This window comes from Dysidea avara, chromosome 3, assembly GCF_963678975.1.
Source record: "Dysidea avara chromosome 3, odDysAvar1.4, whole genome shotgun sequence".
Classification (NCBI taxonomy): Eukaryota; Metazoa; Porifera; class Demospongiae; order Dictyoceratida; family Dysideidae; genus Dysidea; species Dysidea avara.
In genome coordinates, this window is record NC_089274.1 from 26,737,709 (window position 1) to 26,758,176 (window position 20,468).

At 38.3% G+C, this 20,468-nt stretch overlaps 1 protein-coding gene across 2 annotated transcripts; it reads left to right on the forward strand.

Moving 5' to 3' along the window:
• Window positions 1-18: 18 nt before the first annotated feature.
• Window positions 19-18,894, forward strand: LOC136250557 (alpha-protein kinase vwkA-like). Of its 2 annotated transcripts, XR_010698576.1 has the most exons (10): window positions 19-218; window positions 6,765-6,858; window positions 7,949-8,115; window positions 8,422-8,625; window positions 8,979-9,172; window positions 10,707-10,839; window positions 11,128-11,408; window positions 16,775-17,402; window positions 17,749-17,932; window positions 18,641-18,778. XR_010698576.1 is itself a non-coding variant. In XM_066042772.1 (9 exons), exons 1-9 carry the CDS (start codon window positions 144-146, stop codon window positions 18,809-18,811), a joined length of 1,947 nt encoding a protein of 648 aa, XP_065898844.1. In that variant the 5' UTR covers window positions 19-143; the 3' UTR covers window positions 18,812-18,894. The 2 variants fall into 2 exon arrangements, 1 of the variants encoding a protein (XP_065898844.1); XM_066042772.1 differs by lacking the exon at window positions 17,749-17,932 and having other exon boundaries at window positions 18,641-18,894.
• The last annotated feature ends 1,574 nt before the right edge of the window (window positions 18,895-20,468 follow it).

The following is a 20,468-nucleotide window of genomic DNA, read 5'->3' on the forward strand; positions in this document are numbered from 1 at the left end:
TTTTAGTTTCCAGGAAATACCATACAAATCACGCGAGAAGTCGCGTTACATTTTAATGACTGGATGCTTTTTGGATCGTGTGGAAGAAACTTTACGAGACATAACAGTGCTACTGTGTGCATGTTAAACGGCTAGTGGGTAAAATGTCTTCATCATGGACTATTAAAGTTAAAGGAATAACTGGAAAACTAACAGATGTTAATGCTATTCATGGAGCTGTAAGTTATTAGACTACTGATGGTGGTGATTAGTCTCGAGAGACAAAGAGTGGGTCTCGCATGCTCTGGCTGGGGAATGTGGATTGGGTTACCGGTATTCGTGGTTTCAATTACTGCAATAGTCCCCAGTGCTCGATCACGCGAAGGTCGCGTGGCCAGGCGGCTGGGGACGAGACTACTGCGATTACTGGATTAGGCCAACAATATCAAAATACTCTAATAGAGCAGTCACATTTTGAATAATGGCTGTGGCAAGGGGGTAACAACAGGCTTTCACTGTATAGGTGGATCTGCACGTGACCATAAATTTGTACCAAATCTCTGGTCAAGGAAAAAAAATTTAAAAACTAAAAATATTTGTTGGTAAGTCACAGGTTACAAATTTGATGTGCCTAAATGATAGCCCCTTGTCGTGGCTATTGACATCAAAGTAATACTGGTGTCAATAAGGGCCAACACAAACTATTGACACTGACTGGAACAACTTAAATATCATGTACACTAGTGTAGTTATAGGTGAGTTCAACTAGCTTGCCTCAAACTCACCAAAAACACAGACAGTAAACAAACCTCGAGGGGTATAGGGTAAGGCACAACTTTTGGTTTCTTCTTCACCTGACGTGGTTCCCATTCTTATTAACATAACTGACTTGCATTTATACAGTAGAAAAGAAGGAATGTCACAAATTTAACATTCACGTGAAACTGTTTTAATTGAGATTAAATGTGCATGCATACAAAACAGGAACAAAGACAGGGAGGATGGGTAGCTGTCTCTCGCGCGGTAAATTGATTAATCAATGAAAAAAAATCTAATCGATTTTAATTTTGTAATTGATTAATCGCATAGTATAGCTACACACGTCGTAAATAAAATTTCTAAATGAAAAAAGCCTTTTTGCTCACTACATCAAATAGAAAGCCTCTTTATACTACCGTAGATTCCCTAAAATTTCGGCATCTCTAAATATTCGGCACTCCCCGTGCTTTGAACGCAATGTGCTCTAAATTTCGGCAAGCGCAGGATAGTTTCTAATTATAAGCGCACTAATTTTTCGGCACTTGGAGTACTAGTTGACGAAGGTCTCTTGAGTACTGAGGATTCCCTGTGATCTCACACGATATGCTACCTCGATGCTGGATGATGTACCAAGTGTGCATGAGATTGTTCAGGGAACGTACTCAACGATATCATTAGTCTCGCGTAGCCAGACCCTATTTCTCCGCACGGCGCTTATAATTTCCAATCGATAAGCTTCTGATCTTCCTTTCTTAATTTGTGATCAGTCTGAAAGTCAGTCTCCCACTTCTCCTTCACCACCTTCCTTAGCTTTCTCCACCAGTATTCTTTCTGATCCTTTAGAGTTAGCCCTTCTGTCAGCTTCTGCATGTTCTTTTGTTGGCCCTCTTCATCTTGAGTCTGAGGCTCTTTCTGTAGTGATGAATTATGTTATGACCTGTCCTGTCTCAACTGTTGTTCACATTCCCCGCAGTGTTCGTCCTTTGCTAGCTAGAGTCTTGTCTACCGAATTTCGAAATGCAATTTCTTCAGTCTGGGGCTTTATGCGTCTTTTTCTGTTTGCTAAACTGGCACTACGTATGCCTCCACTTCGTCAGCGCCGCCGTCGTTTTATTTTAGCTTCTGTTTTGCTAGACCGCCTTCATCTCTGGTCTCAGCCCGATGGTTTGTATAATCTTTGGAAAGCTCTACAAGATGATTTACATGTCTCTCGCTCCAGTCACTGTATTCAGTCTTCAAAACACAATATTTCTTGAGCTTTGTTCTGGGCTCGGGAAGGTAGGTACAGTAAAGCTGTACAGTCTCTTACTTCTACTGGTGTGGCTGATAAGAATGATGATTTGGCATTTCAAGAGTTGCTTCAGCGACATCCTGTCTCTGATCCACCTTCTTGTTTGGCCCCCAAGACTGCTTCTTTAGTTGTAGATGAATCTGCTGTATTAATATGTTTGAAGGGTTTTCCTCGTGGTACCAGTCCTGGTGCCTCTGGTTTACGGGCACAACACCTTCTTGATGCAGTCAGTGGCCACACTGCACCTTCTGCTGAACTTTGCCTTACTACCTTCACTCGTCTGATGAACTTTTTGCTTTCTGGAAAAGCTTCTCCATCGCTTGCCCCTTGGTTGTGTGGTGTCCCTTTAGCAGCTCTTCTGAAAAAGAACGGGGGTGTTCGCCCTATTGCAGTTGGTGAAATTCTTCGTCGTCTTGCTAGTCGTCTGTACTGTCAGTTTGCTCGTCCCTTTCTCTCTGACTTTTTCCTACCTTATGGTCAAGTGGGTGTTGGTATCCCAGGTGGTCTTGAGGCTGCTATCCATGCTGTCCGTCATTCTCTTTCCCAATTTGGCAATGATGAATCTCTAGCTCTACTCAAAATAGATATGAAGAATGCATTTAATGAATGTAATCGCTCAGCTTTTCTTGATGGTGTGTGTAAAGAGTTTCCAGAGATTTCCCCCTGGGTGTATTGGTGCTACAGTCAACTTGCTGAGCTGAGGTTTGGCCACAGGTGTATTCTTGCTTCCACAGGTGTCCAACAGGGAGATCCTCTTGGTCCCTTACTTTTTTCTTTGGTGTTGGTGCAATTTCTTCGTTCCATCTCTTTTAGTGAAACATGTCTTCTTAACCTGTGGTATTTAGATGGTGGCACATTTATAGGTACTAGATCTTGTCTTCACGCATTACTTTCACATTTTACTGAGTCGGGTCCCAGTTTTGGTCTTTACATCAATCTATCCAAGTGTGGACTATACTGGCCTTCTGGTGACAGTTCTTTTCCTAACTTTCATCCTGCCATCAAGCGTATCAACCCCAAGAACAGTGGTTTGGAACCTCTTGGATCTCCTATTTGGGGACCTCCACAGTTTTACGATGCCTTTTTATCTGTTCAATTTGATAAAATAGTTGCAATTCAGGATAAATTGGTTGACCTCGAGGACCCTCAAGTAGAGTTGCATCTGCTTAGGAGCTGTCTTAGCGTTTGCAAGGTCACTCACCTTTTACGTTGTGTGCCATCTTCCTCTTTGGGTTCCTTTCCCTCACATTTTGACCTTAGGTTGCGAGAATGCCTTAGTAGAATCTTGTGTTGTGGAATTTCTGATAGTAATTGGACACAAGCCACCTTGCCATTTAGGTTAGGAGGCTTGGGCCTACGTGAATCTGATCGTTCTGCTGCTCCTGCATTTGTGGGGTCCTGTAATTCTTCCCGTATTTTAGTGTCGCGTTTAGTGGAAACTTTTGATGTTTTTATGCCATTTCCCGGGGAGGATTGTTCCCTCGCTTTCTTCGAAGGTATGTCTGTTTCTGTGTTGCAAAACTCCTCTCAAACTGACCTTCAAGCCATTTTAGATGATTCACTTTTTAAACAGCTTGTAAGCAGTTCCACCATTCGTGATCAAGCACGTCTGCATACTTTATCACATTCTTCTGGCACCAGCAGTGATTGGCTTAAAGCACTTCCACAGCCTGCTTTGGGTCTAGCTATTCCTCCTCACGATAGCTTTACGTTTGTGGCTTGGCATTCCTTTGTTCCCTTCTTTACCACTCTGTACTTGTCTATCTGTCATTGACCAGTTTGGTGATCATCTGCTGGGGTGCTCTCATGGTCCCTTGAGGATCCAGCGTCATAATGCTTTAGTGTCTTTTGTACACCATGCCTTGCTCCAAGATCACCCTGGTGTTCTTAGGGAGCAAGGCATTCCATCTGACCGATCTCGTCCTGGCGATATATACCACCCTGACTTTCATCTTGGTCGTCCTGCCTATTTTGATCTCTCCGTCAGGAGTACCACTCAGTCTGCTGTCATATCTTCTGCTTCTTCTCAGGCTGAGGTGGCCGCTGCTGTTGGTGAGATAGCTAAGGACAACCAGTACCAGGACATTGTAAATGATAATGGAGGAGATTTTATCCCTCTTGTATGTGAGACCTTTGGTGTTTGGTCACCATATGCCCTATCAATTTTAGGATCCATAGTTGACAGAACAACTGTTAGAAACGGTTTACCTCGAAAGTTTGCTAGGCGCCAACTTCTCCAGCAACTGTCTGTGACTTTGTGGAGGTACAATGCAAAAATGATACTCCGCCAGTATTCGCTTACTGCTGAGGATGAATTTCCTGACTTTGACTTTGGTTAAGTTAAGTACGTATAGGTAGTAATAAGTATATAGTTAGGTAATAAGTAGTAGTATGTTGTAGTTTTCAGTATGTACGTGTGTTATGATCATCAAAAAAAAAAAATCGATAAGCTTCGGAGCAGGCGCTTATAATTTCCAATCGATAAGCGCCGTGCGGAGAAATAGGGCCTGGCTACGCGAGACTACGATATCATCGTGAGACATCACGGCTACCGCAAAATGATCTTCGTTTCTGTTCACAGCTCTCCTGGCCCCACATCTCCTTTTAACACGATACCCCCACAGATAACACTTTGTTAAGCCATGGAACACTTTATGCAGCATCTGATAGCGAGATTTATCACGAGATAGTTTAATAATATTACTGATTGTGGTTTCTATTTTTTATTACTTGTTGAAATCCTTAATATTACGCCGTTTGGGTAATTGCATTCAAAAGCGATGTAGTATTGACATTGACCATCCCTCCTGGATAATGGCAATCATAGTATATAGCGCTGCGGCCAAGTGGTATCGTCAGCTCAGCCTCAAGGCGTTCCTATTGGTTCCTGTTTTTTTTTTTTTTTAACCCGGGCTTGATGGACTGCTCTTTCCTACCACCCCCAGCACAGATTGCAAGTGCTGGACAACTGAACAAAATTAAGCAGACAAATGGGATTCCACAGTCACTAAGTCCACTGACTGTGGAGTCCTGGTGTAAACACCAATGGAAGACCGTGCCCCACGAATACACTGAATTGCCGAGCGCAACAACGAAAAGCTCAGGCAACAACGCAGCCAACCCAGAACCACAGAATAATCATCTCCCCACTTTGTGGCCAGAAGAGAAGCAAGTCGCTTATAAAAAACAGTAGCCTCATGGGCTAAACCACCAGTGGCAGCCAAAACAATTGGAGTGAAAGTGGCATGCTCCACTTCTCGAACCCACTGACCATAAGCACGATGCTTAATCTTTTCATGTTTCCTAAAGGTGGACGACAGAGAGGAGGAACTATTAGAAGGAGCAAAAGGGTTAAAAACACGGACATCAATGAAACATCTCTCCGAACGACCACCCCAGAAGCCGTTTACAGCAACATCCAAGCGAGCCGAATCCTGAGTATTAGAGGTGGCAAGAGGGAACTCATCAGAATGCTGAACCGGCTGTAACTCTGGCTCAACACACACCTGGGAGCAAACCTCAGTTCCTGTAGAAAGAAATTCATAAAGTAAGCAGTAAACGGATCGCAAATAACATAGCCATGAGGCGTGCAGACTGTATTAGGGATAGATCCCTAAAAATTCGACAATAGCACTGGGTTGGTACATTTTTTCCTAATTGTTGGCCAGACACGAACGGAATTAATTTATTTCTGCCGAATTTTTAGGGAATCTACGGTATTCCATAAAATGTCACGTAAGAAAGATAGCAAATTGTTTCAATGACTTCGACTTTGTGCATGTAGTAAAGAATAAAAGATAAAGGGAATAACTCAGCAATGGATCTGTTTGTTCATGAAGAGTGCAGTGGTGTAAATTTCAACTCCACATATTGTTGCATCCGTAATATATGCCCCGGGTTACTGTACAAATCAATCTTCCTGTTGTTACTACTGCTCTGTAGTGCTGTAACTCCAAAAGTATGGAGCTGAAACGTCTCCAGAGCATTCCATAGACAATGTAGATAATTTGGTACCATACAGTCTGGTTGTTAAGTGTACATATGTAGTAAGTGCATAAGCTCCAACACAAGGTGCAGCTATACAAGAGAAGAAATGCTCAGGTTCGAAATTTCATGTAGCATATGGCCAATAATAATAATAATGTGGATTCTATTATGTCTACAAGCAAAATGGTCTTTTGCAGCATAGAAATCATGCTCCACAGGAAGGATTTGTGCAGGAATTGGACTCCAAATATTGGTACACATGCATGGTGACTGTGAATCATACCGCTCCAGGAGAGTCAATCCATGAACAGTCATGATGGGGTTTTCTTATTAGGTGCATATGCTTCACATGCACCTAATTAATTTTTTTGGGAAATATTATTAAACACATGTGTCCAACAACCAGACTCTATACTGTAATAAAGAATTCAGCAGATCCAGTCACAGGTAACTATACTACAGTATGTCATCTGGGCCAAAGCCGCAAGCCAAAATTTGAAAAATACAGAATATGTGGTGATAAATAAATGAACAATAGCTATCAGAAACTTGAGAAAACTTGATAGTAAATAGTTTGTGCAACTTTCCTATATGCTGGGTGGTCACTCGGGGTGACGTCTTGTGTTAGTCAAAAGTGCACTGTACATGGTTGCTCTCTCAGTGGATGTAGTAGTGGTATAATTTGGTTACTCATTATTGGTCATACTCATTATTGAACTATGCAACTATGTATACGATTTACCTATAGGATACTACAATATCAACCTTGAAGAAGCAAATTGAGGACTGTCATGACCTGCATCCTCCTCCACATAGACAGAGACTAGTGTTTTCCAAACAAGGTAAGTGACCGTGTTCATTTGTATACCGTATTGCCTCGAATAGTGGCCAGTCTTGAATAATGGCCTGGTCTTGAATAATGGCCTGGTCTTGAATAATGGCCTGGGTAAAGTTGCCTATATGTTTATTTCACTGAAGTAGCTTTTCACCCAGGCCACTGGCTCTGGGTGAAAATTACTTGAAAGAAATAAATGCCCGGGCCACTATTCGAGACAATATGGTATTGCTTACCATAAACAACAAAGGGTGGTGGCCACTTTGACTATTACCAACCAGCTAGTGTGAGCAGAGCCCTGTCAAATTCTAATCAAATCTTACAGGTTATTAGATTGGTTTAATTGTTGATCCTACGAAGCTCCTCTTGCTTATGCATTATGGGTTGAAAACTTAGTCAGACATTCGTAAAAGACCTATCTGGCTGATCCTACCAATAAAACTGAGCGCGCATACAAACTTATTGTATAAATTATTTTTTAAAAGCAATTTCTTAGTAGTAATCGCTAATTGCTTAATTGGATTAAATTGGTTACATGGAGTTGTAATGAACAACAATTTAGAGCACAAATACATGCATAGAAGGTTTTTTTGGCTGTTTTATACTTTCTCTATTGATGAGAATTCTTTAGCTAGTACCCATGGCCACGCTTTAGTGTGGAGAGTTTTTTGCTATGGGTCATGTACATTTTTTCTAAGCTGAGCACTTCTTTGATGAGAGGCATGCAAATATTGTTGAGTTTTTGCTTTGAAATACATGTACCCATACAGTATTTGGGAAGACCCCCATTTAATCATCTCAGATACAGGTCACACCCCTTCAATATCACAATGAAAACAGCTTAGCAAGTTCATAAGTGATTAAGACAGTCTGTAAATAGTTTCATTCATAAAATGGACATTTTATATAGGATTGAAACTTTAGTTTTACATGGGTGGGTGGACAGACATGCAAAGACACAATCCCCCCCCCCCCCCCCCCCCCGATTCAATTTCGGGTGTACTCACACAAGTAATAACACATGACTGCTCTATTAGAGTCAGCTTGATGCCATTGTTCTTTACTGGGAATGAATGCTAATGATATATTAATTTTAGGTTATGCTGATTTGAAACTAGAGGATCCTAACAGTAAACTGTCATCATATTGTGGTCTTACTGACGGAAGCACACTAGTATTGGTTATTCTTAACCGATTCATACTCTATGTTGTGGGAATAGATCAAGTGATGCATGAGATGGAAGTGCCATCATCTGTTCCTAAGGTTTGATATAAGTTTGATAACATATTATGTGATAAAATACATACTCAATTAACAGCCTGTTATTTCTCTAGACTATAGATTTAAATGTATCAGTGCTATGTTTGAAGTGATTAATCAGGCATAAAATGCCAATGTTGCAGCTTATAGGCTCTGTTAATTATGAGAGAATATATATGGAAGGTTTCAAAAAGAGACTTTGAGAAAAAACATTAAACTTTTTATTTGAAAACAAAGCCTTTGAAAAGTAATATACATTGCAATAGTTTTCACTGTCATTTTGGATGTATTTTACATGTTTCCTCGTAGGATTATTTGGTTGCCGATTTGATTTCATTACTAGAAGAAAAAGTTCAAAGCAACATGTCCTGGTACCAAGTATTATTTAAAAGTGAACCACTTGAAACAGTGAGGCATGGGAAGCAGATGGTACTAAAGGATCTTGACATCAAATCCAGTGACACTCTTCTTATTACAGAACTAGGAATTACTCTGAGTGTCATTAATCCACAGGTGATGTGCATACCAGTATCTTGTCAATGCTTTAGAAAAAGACCTTAGTACAACATAGACCTGGGTAGGAATATTTTTAACCATGCAATTATTTTTTACTGCTGAATTCCGGGCTGTAGATATGCGAAACAAGAAGATATTTGGGGAAAGCTCAAAAATGTTTAAAACTACTTTCCTGGTGTTGTTGTTCAGCCTTCAGAAAGCTTAAAGCCTGGAAGGTTGCTTATAAGCGTGTGTTCTATTAGAGAGTTTTGAAAATTTTCTGGTCATCCCTATTATGAACCACTTTTTTTTGTGGTCCATGATAATAGCATTAACAATGTTTGTGATCTCATCATCACTTGTGATTATAGGTTGATCTCTGCTTCTTAGTGGATTGTACTGGATCCATGCAAAGCCATATTGATGCTGTCAAAAATTGTATTAAGAGAGTTCAACATGATTTAGTTCAACAGTTCCAGGGTTGTGATCTTCGGTTTGCTTTTGTGAGATATACAGATTATGATCAACCACAGTCCAGCCGAACAACATACATCAATTTTACTAAGTTAGTTAGTAAGAATTAGATATCTTTGTATGCAAAAGCCAAAGGCAGTAGAACAAGCCAAAGATTGAAGTAGTTGTGGAACATACACATTGGTCTTTTCAAATACATCAAGCTTCATCCAAAAACCTGCCTCGCTTTTTCTTCATGATAGCTTAGCAGTATTGTTTAGACAAAGCCAAGCCCATAAATGTCTTCCAACAAGTTTCCATGAAAATTTAATTAACCGACTGCCTGACTGATGCCTACAACCAAGCATAACCTACAACCAAGCATAACACAACTGTGGTTAAGACTATGAATTTGACTTTCTTCACTTAATGTTGCTTCGCCCCAAGACATACCTTTTCGCCAACTGCAGCTACAATGCATGCATCATAGACATAATTTCCTTTGTCCTTCTTTGTGTCCCATTTCTTTCACCACTACTGTGTAGGCATGGTAATGTGTTATATAAGGCTTCAGTTCTGTGGTATGATTACAGAAGCACTTCTCATAATTTGTAATGCTGTATAATGGGTCAAACATAGCTGAAACTAAAGTGGATTGGCCATTTTACATTTCATCAGGACTTAGTAGTTGGGTGGGCGTTCAGTAGTATGGTGAAACCTGTACATTTGTTAACGGTCACCTGAATTAAGCGGTCACCTTTGATGGCCATGGTCACAAGTACTAAGCGGTCACCTGTCTTATGTGTATAGCGGCCAATCAAGAATTCACCTATGAATTGCTGTATACTTCAACTCTTGTATAGTGGTTGTTACCTTATAACGAAGCATGCAATTATCACACTTCCTGTCTTTCAATGAACACTATTTGATCTGTCTGGCTTCACTGCTTTACAGTATCCAATGGCCATTAGCAACATTCACAACAAGCTCACCTTGCCATTTCTGTACAAATAATTATAGCAAAACAGAATATTATGGTTTGTACAAGCGTCTTAATAGCAATTACCTTGGTCAGCTGACTGCAGTATGCCTGCTTTTCTTCGTAAGAGCCACCTGTATATAAAGACCAGAACTATCTGATCTCAAGGTGTACACAGGTTTCACTGTAATTTCAGTTGGATCTGTAGGTCCTTAGGTCCCCAGTCTTTGGATTTTCGGTCCCTGGGTCCACTATTTATGCCTACCCAGGTTTATATATAGCAATTGGTTTCATTGTAGAAAACAAGGCATGACAACTGTGTATTGCATTGGTCGGTCATATAGGACACCTGTACCAGTGGCTCACTTGAGATAAGTAGTGCATATTCTAATAAAACAGTCACGTGTGTATATCATTCCTATGACATAACAAAGAAATAAGTAAGCTAGTGAATTGTTAATTTAAAAGTGAGAAGTAGGGTACAAGCAGTGAAACAAGATATTACAACATGGATATTGTGGTAACAGTGGCATTCATAATAATTAGCATGACAAAGTAGAGATTTTCTCACACAGCTATGTTATAATACACCATCATTCATATATCTTGTTTCACTACTTTTTATTCTGTGATATGCCCGTAATCATGGTTTTTAATTATTATGTAGGAGTCAGAATGCATTTTGTGGTTTTGTTGATGGAATCAATGCCACTGGAGGAGGAGATGGTCCAGAAGATATTATGGGAGGATTACAAACTGCTTTTAGCCAGCTGTCATGGGGAGACAAAGAAGTCTGTAAGGTATGCGAAGAAAATTTTACTTGGACCCATTTTCTTCCTTATCCATTTTGTGTGATATAAATTGCTCACCCACCATTGTCTCACCTGTACAAGAGCAACTCTGCTATATATAATGCTATCTAAAATGGCAAGAAAAATACAAAGCATATAGTAGTTGTATACAGAAACTAATTAGCTCTATTAGTAAACTTTGACATACATAGTACAAGCCAGTGGTGAACCACAACTATATGCACAGTTGTTCTTATAATGTAACCATATGTGCACTTTAGTGTTGCTTATACACAGGTTATGGTTCATGTTGCGGATTATCCATGTCATGGTTCTCAATACCACAATCAAAGTGATAACTACCCTGGAGGGGACCCAGCTGGTATAAGCCATGAGCAGATGATGAAGGAAGTTGCCAACAATGATGTCCAATATTGGTTTGGGTATATTGATCCTAGTATAACAGATCAAATGATCAATGTTTTCAATGAGTCACTTCAGCAACTCAGTGATCGTCGACTGTTAATTCGACAGATTAGTGCTAAAGAGCCTAAAGAAATGGGAGAAGCCGTGAACAGGTTATTAAGTATCTTAAGTCTAAATGTTGTACTCTGCATGAGGGTATCAAAGTGCCGAAGTGTACTGTATTTTCCATAAAGTGCAGTTGTGAAAAGAATGCAATTTTTTTTTCAAACACAATCCCACTGATTGACTGCACAATTTGATTACGTCCGTGACATTATAAATCATAAATCCAACCATCATGTATGTTACAACTTAATATCACTTACTGATAGTCTTGATCGCCAAAAATTTAAGTGGTTAGAGTACTCCATATGCAAGCTCTGAACAAGATGATTAGAAAGTACAATGTTTTCTTTAAAGCACTAGAGATGGGCAATTATTCGTTATCATGATAATTGTGATTATTTTGTTGGCAATAATCGACATCGTTTAATTTTCATTAACTAGTGATAATCGAAACAGGCAATTATCGTGTACTAATCGTGCATAATCAAGGAATTTTCAAAAATAATAATCATTCATCTTAAAAATTTTGGTCATTTAGTTTAATATTTTAGTGTTTTCTCAGGAGTTAATAATCTTGGTTTTCTGTTATAGTGGTTAAGTGGACAATAACTGTGATAATCGTGATAATGGCTCATGACAATAATCGTATAGCAGAAATGTGATTATTGCCCATGACTAGTCTTGGGCGATACTGAAAATAATGCTATTCAATATATTGACAAGGTTATATTCACGATATGATTAAATATTGAGTATAATTAAATTTGTCAAGCGGTGAGACTAGTATCATTACATAACACATTATTACATCATATTATATCATAGAATGGGAAATGGTGCCAGACAACAGCTGGAATTTGCCCATAATTGAATTGCCTTTCCTTGTAGGTATATAGCAAGTGCAAGAAACACAACCACTAGCCAGATTTAATTAGGTAATATAGGTGATATTGGCGATTATATATTGTCTAGACAATATTATTGTGGCTCTATAATTTACCTCGATACGATATATTGTGTAGTTCAATATCACGATATTGCCAATATATTGAAACATTTCCCAGCTCTACGCCCATCCCTACATTGAATATGCAAAAAAAATACAGCATTCAGTTTCAACCTGTGCTATATTGATCTCTAGACATGCCCTCTTGTGCTAAAGTTTCTGTATATACGTGTGTCAGTTCTGTATGTAATAAATATTGTGCCCCTTTAGTAGACCTTTACTCCATTTATTTTAAAAGACATTAGTAATAACAAAGCTACTTCCCGCCATAAATTAAGAATAAATTCAGAGAATCAGAGTTTTTCTTCCAAAGCTACATAGCATTTATACATGACTTTATAACAAGTGCGGTTATTGAACGGAGAGAGCTACTAGTGTGGGTATTGTATTGAATAAAAGAACATTCAAAAGATCCAGTTATTACAATTGGTATTAACCCACTCACCGCCACAACCACCGTATGGTGATTTCAATTATAAATGCCTGTAGCATCACTATCTAAGCACTCTGTAGCTTCTGTCAAGTTTTTAGTAGCCCCTGTACTTATCCTGTAATGGTCACACACTTAAGTGAACAGGAACAGGGACAGTTGGTCCCTTGCACACTATTGCGCCAATTGCTGTTAAGGTTACATCATTTTGATGGTCAATAATAGGCATTGTGGACGATTCTTCAAAGTGATAGTGGCACTACTAATAAAGAGAAACAGTAAGGAGACGGATTATATAGGTTACAGTGGCATGTTGCTACTTTGTATGCCTCGAATCAGTGACCTCTTGTGTATATGTGCATAGCAATTGCTCAAACATCTGAAATCCAGATTTGGAGATTTAGCGATGCTTACTGTGTCAGCACTAGACTGATAAGTTATGAGATTATTTGTGTGATTTTATTCAGGCAATTTTTGCACTTTAATAATGACCTTGTGGTTGCCGTTGTGTAAACAAAAACTCCATAATCAAATTTCTTGTTCTATAGCGAGTTGATTGATATATAGTTTTATAAGATTTATGGTGTGTAAATTATAATTAGAGCTATTAGATTGGAGCCTCTACAGTAAGAGGGTTTTAATTAATTAAGAACTGGTAAAATGATAGTACAAAAATTAGTTTCAAAATGGTAACATGTCACTTAAAATTTAGTCCTACTGTTTACCTGGAAAAGACAAAAGCCAGCTGTACATTACAGGTGGCTTTTGCAGACTGGCTTTGGTGTTTAAATACATACAAAAAGAAATGAATTCTCACGTAAGGGACTGTAAGTTGAACACCACCATAAATTGCGTAGTTCCCACTTCTCTATGCTATGCACCATCAAAATATGCAAATTTTATGGATGCTGGTTACTGTCTTCTGACCTTGTTTGATGGGTGGTAAGTTGTGCAAAAGCCATGATCTCATGATAAAACCGACACGCACAGAAAAGTATAGGATTTCAATTAGGCCAGGAAAACTGCGTGACTTAAGGTGTTCTACTATGTCACAAAGGAAATGCTATTATTAGCACTAGGAACTATGAAATATCATTATAATCAACACCTGTTATGGCCAATCACTGCAACACTCAGCTGGGCAACACTACTACTTAAATACATTTCTAAGCACTGGAAATCGCTCCGTATTTAAATGCATGACTTAATGTGTCACTGCACGATTTTTGATAACTTCTGACATTTAAAAAAATGCTTTATAACATGCAGAACTGTTAGTATCCTTTTTTACTTGTTGTGCTGCTCCTGGTGCCAGATGGATTGTTTGCCCCAAACATACCCTCCTTACGCTGTTCTCTGATGTGTCCTCCCTTTGTGTTGCCCTCAGGCAGCAGTATCACTGGGTACCCGACATCACTAGTCATACAGAGAAGTTATGAGCAGTGATGCTAAAGGTGTGTGCATACAGTCCCTTCCGCTACATGCAAAGAGAAATCAGGACACTGTCGTGTGGCCAACCGTGGACGCGTGACAAACAAGACAAGTGTGTAGTTTACAGGAACCAAGAAAATGCTGTTTTCATGCATTCGTAGCTCAATAGTGCCTGAACATAAATTAACCAGTTTTGCTGTGAAAACTCCCTCGGGGTAGGACACCTCCTATTCCAAATTTGAGCTGAATCTGCCAAGCCATCACTGAGATATGTGCCTTCAAAGTTCATCTTATTTTCTTTGTATTTTTCTTCTTAATCTTCTTCTGTAAATTTTCTTTTTGCACACTTTAGAAAAATTGCAGTAACTTGTGCATGCTTTAGTCAATTGACTTCAAATTTGGAGGGTAGTAAGAGCATAATGCGGTACATTTACAGCCCAATTTTTATACAGATCGAACTAAGAAAAATGGAATTATGTGCGATTTTGAAAATTTCAAAAGTGATTTGTTGTCATGCCTACAGGGTAATCCACTTGACAGAATAACTCGAAAATCAGTCTGTACATGAAGCTACTATCGTAGTACAAACTTTTTGCGATTTGAAAGTACTGAGAGTATTAGCTAAGGAGATATAAAGCAAAACCAAACATTTGAAAATGCATTGATCGAGATACTCTAATAGAACAGTCACTGAGAAGTAAAAAAGGTCAGAAAAAAGTTCTCCAGGGTTTTAACCAGGGACCTCCACACCTATATACCCATGCCCTTACCACTCTGCCACTGCTGTCAGTTGCTCACCCCTCAATCTCTACCTTTTTGAATGAAAATTCTGGTTTAGTACACTGGAATGATAACTCATAGATCTATCAGGGAAATTGTATTGTATTGAAGTGCTCAGAAAAAATGTGTGTTCTATTAGAGTACTTAGAAATGATGAAAATAGCCTGTTAAGCGGCCAAGTACAGCTAGTGTGGGCGGGTGACATACTCATTTTACGGAACCAGAAAATGCCGTTTTTACGTATCCATTGCAGCCTCTTACAGGTGAGACCCTTTGATATGCAACAGCTATAAATAATGAGGATGGAGCTCGTGTGGACGTTTCTGCTTCAGGATTCTGGGGAGGTAAACATCAGAAGGCATTTTTTGATGTCAAAGTGTTTAATCTAAATGCACCTTCATATCGTGGTACCCAAGTATCCTCACTTTTATTGATGTTTTGAATGTGAGAAACAACAGAAGTATGAAAACAATGCATTAGGGAAATTGAGATGGGTTCTTTTACCCAACTTGTATTTTATCATTAAGGGGTGGTACGGGTCACTGATATTTTACAGAAGGCTTGCTTTCCTTGTCTCTCTTCAGAAGTTGTGTGTGGTGTCATGGTTACACTCCGCTGTTATGTGTTTGAGAGGAGCTAAATCACCACTTTCACTAGGAGCACTTGACCTTGCACTAGCTGAGGGTCAGATGGTTCCAGCTCATTGATTGAAATTTTATCTTAGTATTTGTCTAATACTATTAACATCTTCAGTGCTAGGGGTGGTGGGAAGGGGGGCTGGTAACCTTGGGAATAATACAAAAAATCTTTAAAAAAGTTTTCATGTATTCGTAGCTCCTTCGTCAGGGTAGGGCATCTCCCATTCCTAATTTGAGTTGAATCTGCCCAGCTATCAGGTATACATGCCTCCAAAATTCGTCTTATTTCAGTTTTTCATATTGCCACGTGTCTCCTGTAATAAAGAGAAAAAAGTTAAAGGAATTATCAAAGCCAAGGCTTGGGTTTAAAAAGTTGTGAAATCAAAGGTGGCGGCCAACAAATGACTGCAATGATGTTAATACTAACAATTTTTAACAATGCACACAGCCATTATTAAATTTATTAGCATTAACATCATTGCAGCCATTTGTTAGCTGCCACCTTTGACTTCACAACTTTTTAAACCCAGGCTTTTTAGGGTTGCACCTTTTTTCACAACTTGGCTGTTTTGTGGGGATATCACTTCTTTTAGTAATTGCAAGTTCCAAGGTTTTTTAAGGCCGCACCTTTATTCACAGCTTGGCTGTTTTTGTGCATTTAATATCTAATCCAAAACAGGGTGTGAAAAGGGTGCTTCAAAATAGGCTAGTGTGAAAAAGATGTGGTATCAGAGGTGGTGGCCAAGAAATGGCTGCAATGACTATTAATATGTCAAATTAATTAACATAATATCATTGCAGACATTTCGTGACCTCCACCTTTGATATTACACTAGCCTATTTTGAAAGGCTGCTCGCTAGGCTATTTTAGACTAGATAATAGAGCAGGACTCACAGCACTGAACTTGATTGGTACTAAGTATTAACAAGATTTTGTTTATCTTAATTGTTTCATTTGTCTTACAAACCATGAGAGTATAGAACGTATGAATGTTCAAAACTGAGTGGATAGCTGGTAGGTGTATTGACATATTTGCTTGTTGACCTAACTTGTAGCCATTCAACATGTTTTTACTCACCTTTACTTGCCTGATAATCAGTATTCAGATGCTTATTATACCTGTGTAGGTCAGTAATGAACAGTGTTTATGGAGCTGAAGTTGCCAGGAAAGCCACACTGAAATCTTACAAGTTAAACCCTGATATACCAGAGTGGGGTAGCATAAGTGCAATAACCGGTAATAAAACATCAACACCTCCTTTCAAATCAATGGAAGATCTTCAAAATGGCCTTAAACTTGATGCTCCTGCTACAAACATCTCTTTCAAATGTGCCCCAGATCCTTTTGCTGAAGGTGAAGAATGTCTTGTTTACCATGGATATGATGTAACCAGTAAAAGAAAAATTGTGCTTAAAAAGTACAAGCGAGAAGGGGATGAATTCAACAAGATTGAATGCTACATGAAAGAATTGAAAGTACGTGTCATCACTAACACTTACGTGCATAGCTTTAATGGCGAACCATTGAAACCATCTAATGCTGTACAAATTACAGTCCATCCTTTGGAAATCGTTCAGTGTGAAGGATCTCAACAGAATTTCATGATGGAGACATTCCTCAGAGGCAATATTGAGAAGTACAACAACAATGCTGGAATAGTTTCTTGTAAGGCTGAGGAGTCAGATACGATGCAGGCATTTAGCCATTATAGCTGGGTAAAATCAGGGAAATCATTGCTTATTTGTGATCTGCAGGTTGGTATGTCCAATGTCTGTTTCGTAATATTTGTTATTTCAAAAGCATACTTAATGTACACCACATGTGAATGCTTGTATTAATTGCATTTATATAGCAGTCACTGTATTGCTTGAAACAAATGTACATTGACTTAAATCATCCCAAAGTTAAATTGGGCATAGAAAATGTTGTAGTTATTTGATGTGAATACAGAAGTCAGTATAATGACTATAAAGCTCTTTCAGGCAGTTTATGTAGGAAAAGTTGTGTTGCCTTCTTTTTGTTTAATTAGTATAGCATAAGCAACCATTTAATGGAACGTTTATTTCCACCACATGTACCTTCTCGTCCAAACATCCCTAGAGTACAATTTTTGGCAGAGGTATTCCACTTGACTTCACCTTCCTGTGTACTACGTTTGGTGTCAGTAGTTGCTTCCCCTGACCAGTTATGGCTGAAAACATGCAGAGTAAAGGTGGAACCATGGCTCAATCTGGAACTCCATTAGCTTGCATGTTTCAGTTACTGGAAGATTATCAAACAACTGGTCAGTACTCTATACCGATAGCCACTAAAATTTGATAAAATTGTTACATAATGGTTACTATTATCAATATTACAACCACCTAGCACAAATTATTTGTACTTATATTAGCCATTTCATCTACTTGTCTATGTATGCAAAATTTCTGCTAAATGTGTTTATAAAAAAATAAACGTTCTCACACTACACAGTTGTATTTAATTTTGTGGTATGTGTTTATGGATGATTAACAGTTGTATAGTTGTATTGTTGATTATTTAATTACAACAATTTATGAAGTACAGCCTTGTTAACACTTTTATCATGAATGTGCATAATGTAAATCAGGAAAAATTTGTCGTCAAAAAATTTTCGTCACTGGCTGTATTGACAAAATTAAAACGACAAATTATTTTAAACTATTATACAGATATATTATACAGATAATTTGTGCATACAAATATTAATGTATAGCTAGTTATTTCGTCAAAATTTTTTGTTGATTATGCAAGGTATCGTCGAAATTTTAATAGATGAAAATTTTCTACGTCGAAATTTTCCTGATTTATGATAACTCCAAACTATTGTGTACAACAAATTTTGCCTATTAACTCTGGGTTGTTGTTTTTAAAATTTCTTTTATGAGTAACTGTACATATAGACATAAAACTCATTAAAGTAACACAATGTTATACTTTTATCTCTTTGTATAGATAGTGTTTTTACTTGCAGGGAGTGAATTCATATTCAGTGGTGATGCTTACAGATCCTGCAATCCATTCAATGACTCCTGGCTGTTATGGCTTTACTGATCATGGTCCAAGTGGTGTTAAGAGATTTTTCAAGACACACAAGTGTGGAAACACATGTACACAGATGGGCTTAAACAATTGCTTGCCTTGACTAGCAATTACTGAATGAGTGTTGATGTGTATGCATAATGTTATACGGTTGTTATATTTTTTTGCTATTAAGGTTGTTGTTTTAAAAGGTATAGTCTTAAATGGGAAACTGGGCTAGTGCATGCGATCAGTTGTGTTTGTATCTAGGAATCCAAAGTGAAACAGTGAAATGAGAAGCAATTGTATTGGTCAGGCAACTGAAACCTTCTGCATTATACTTTCTTGTCATTGAATGGTTTATTGCTGTGTAAATTAAATGAGAAAACTGAGAATTATTAGTCTTCAATTAAATGTGCTGTGAAGTATAAAGTAGATCTATTTTGGTTGATGTGTATACCCATGTTAACGCACTGAATAATTGACTGTTGTATTAGAGTGTTTCACTACTCTATTAAAATTTCAAATTTTAATTAGGTCTTCTGGACCTACTACACTGACACCCTTGTGAAGCACAGTTGTACACTTTCATGTTCACTGATTGCAATTGGTTACATTTGTGTTTCAGTATGAGCCATAGTCTAGTGTATATAAGGCCACTCCAAGTACGTAAATTCTCTGTTTCCTGTCCTGGAGTCATGTATAAAGCATGCGGGAAAACAGTCTCTGAGGTGTGAAAGTGGTATATAATATAATTTTTTGCCGGTCACATGCATATATAATTGTACAGGAAGCTATGCTCATACACACATCATTCTACATAGACTATTATATAGAAAATAAGCACATTGCTTCTTCCACTATTTTCCAGCATACTGTACAGGCTCAGTAAAAGCCATCTTGTAACAGAGTCAGCTCACATGTCAGCAGTGCTATCAAGTTGACACAAATTTATATTACAATTGTGTTATTTTTGCAACTTAAAAAGGAAGGTACAAACTTAAGCATGCTTTTATGCTACGGTTGTACCAGGTAAAAGAAAGCTGCCAATCACACAATGTAATAATGGAAATGTAATTGCAAAGGAAAGCCAGTGCATACATATCACCAACATACTGCACTGGTTCAGGAATACCTGGCAACACTTATAACAGCATCAAAACATTTCAACAAGTTGTGTTTTAATGTCCCGTGCCTCTTAATTTGCAATTGCTCACAGTATAAACTCACAATTGAACCTTTTGTATGCTCATGTTGTTATGTGTATATATCTCTTAGCACAGGAACACCTTATTCTATAGAGTTGTTTCCGGTGTCTGGTCTGCTGCTGAAATTCACATGGCCCAATATAAATATACTCATGAAGCATGCCAGCAGTTTCCCACACGTGTAGGTGATTAACCCACGTGGCATATGTTAGTTATATTACAGGCACTTGTGCTTTGTCTGATATATACACATTCACACTTGGGCATGTGGCTCGTGTGTATGTATCAGGCAAAGCACTTGTGCCTGTGGTACAACTATTAGCTAAGCATTAATATAATGGTCAGGAGCTATACTACATCATAAATGCATGATACTGTAACTGTTAGCTGCATCATTTCTCAGTCTACTTTGCTTTGATGGCTTTTTTCACTTTATCAAATTTCTGGTTATCTGCAGCATTGTGTTTCACCAACAAAACATATGTAATCTATAATATATAGCTATCATGACATATCATGATACTGATTGGTCAACTTTTTATTTGATGAAACTGACATTACTATGATTATGAT

What these genes read in the sequence shown, in the direction of transcription:
- LOC136250557 (XM_066042772.1), top strand. Translation starts at nt 144, where the DNA reads ATGTCTTCATCATGGACTATTAAAGTTAAAGGAATAACTGGAAAACTA. An exon ending in ATGGGAGAAGCCGTGAACAG is followed by an intron (nt 11,409 to 16,774) that starts GTTATTAAGTAT and finishes ATACCTGTGTAG; the next exon opens with GTCAGTAATGAACAGTGTTT. An exon ending in TGCTTATTTGTGATCTGCAG is followed by an intron (nt 17,403 to 18,640) that starts GTTGGTATGTCC and finishes TTTTACTTGCAG; the next exon opens with GGAGTGAATTCATATTCAGT.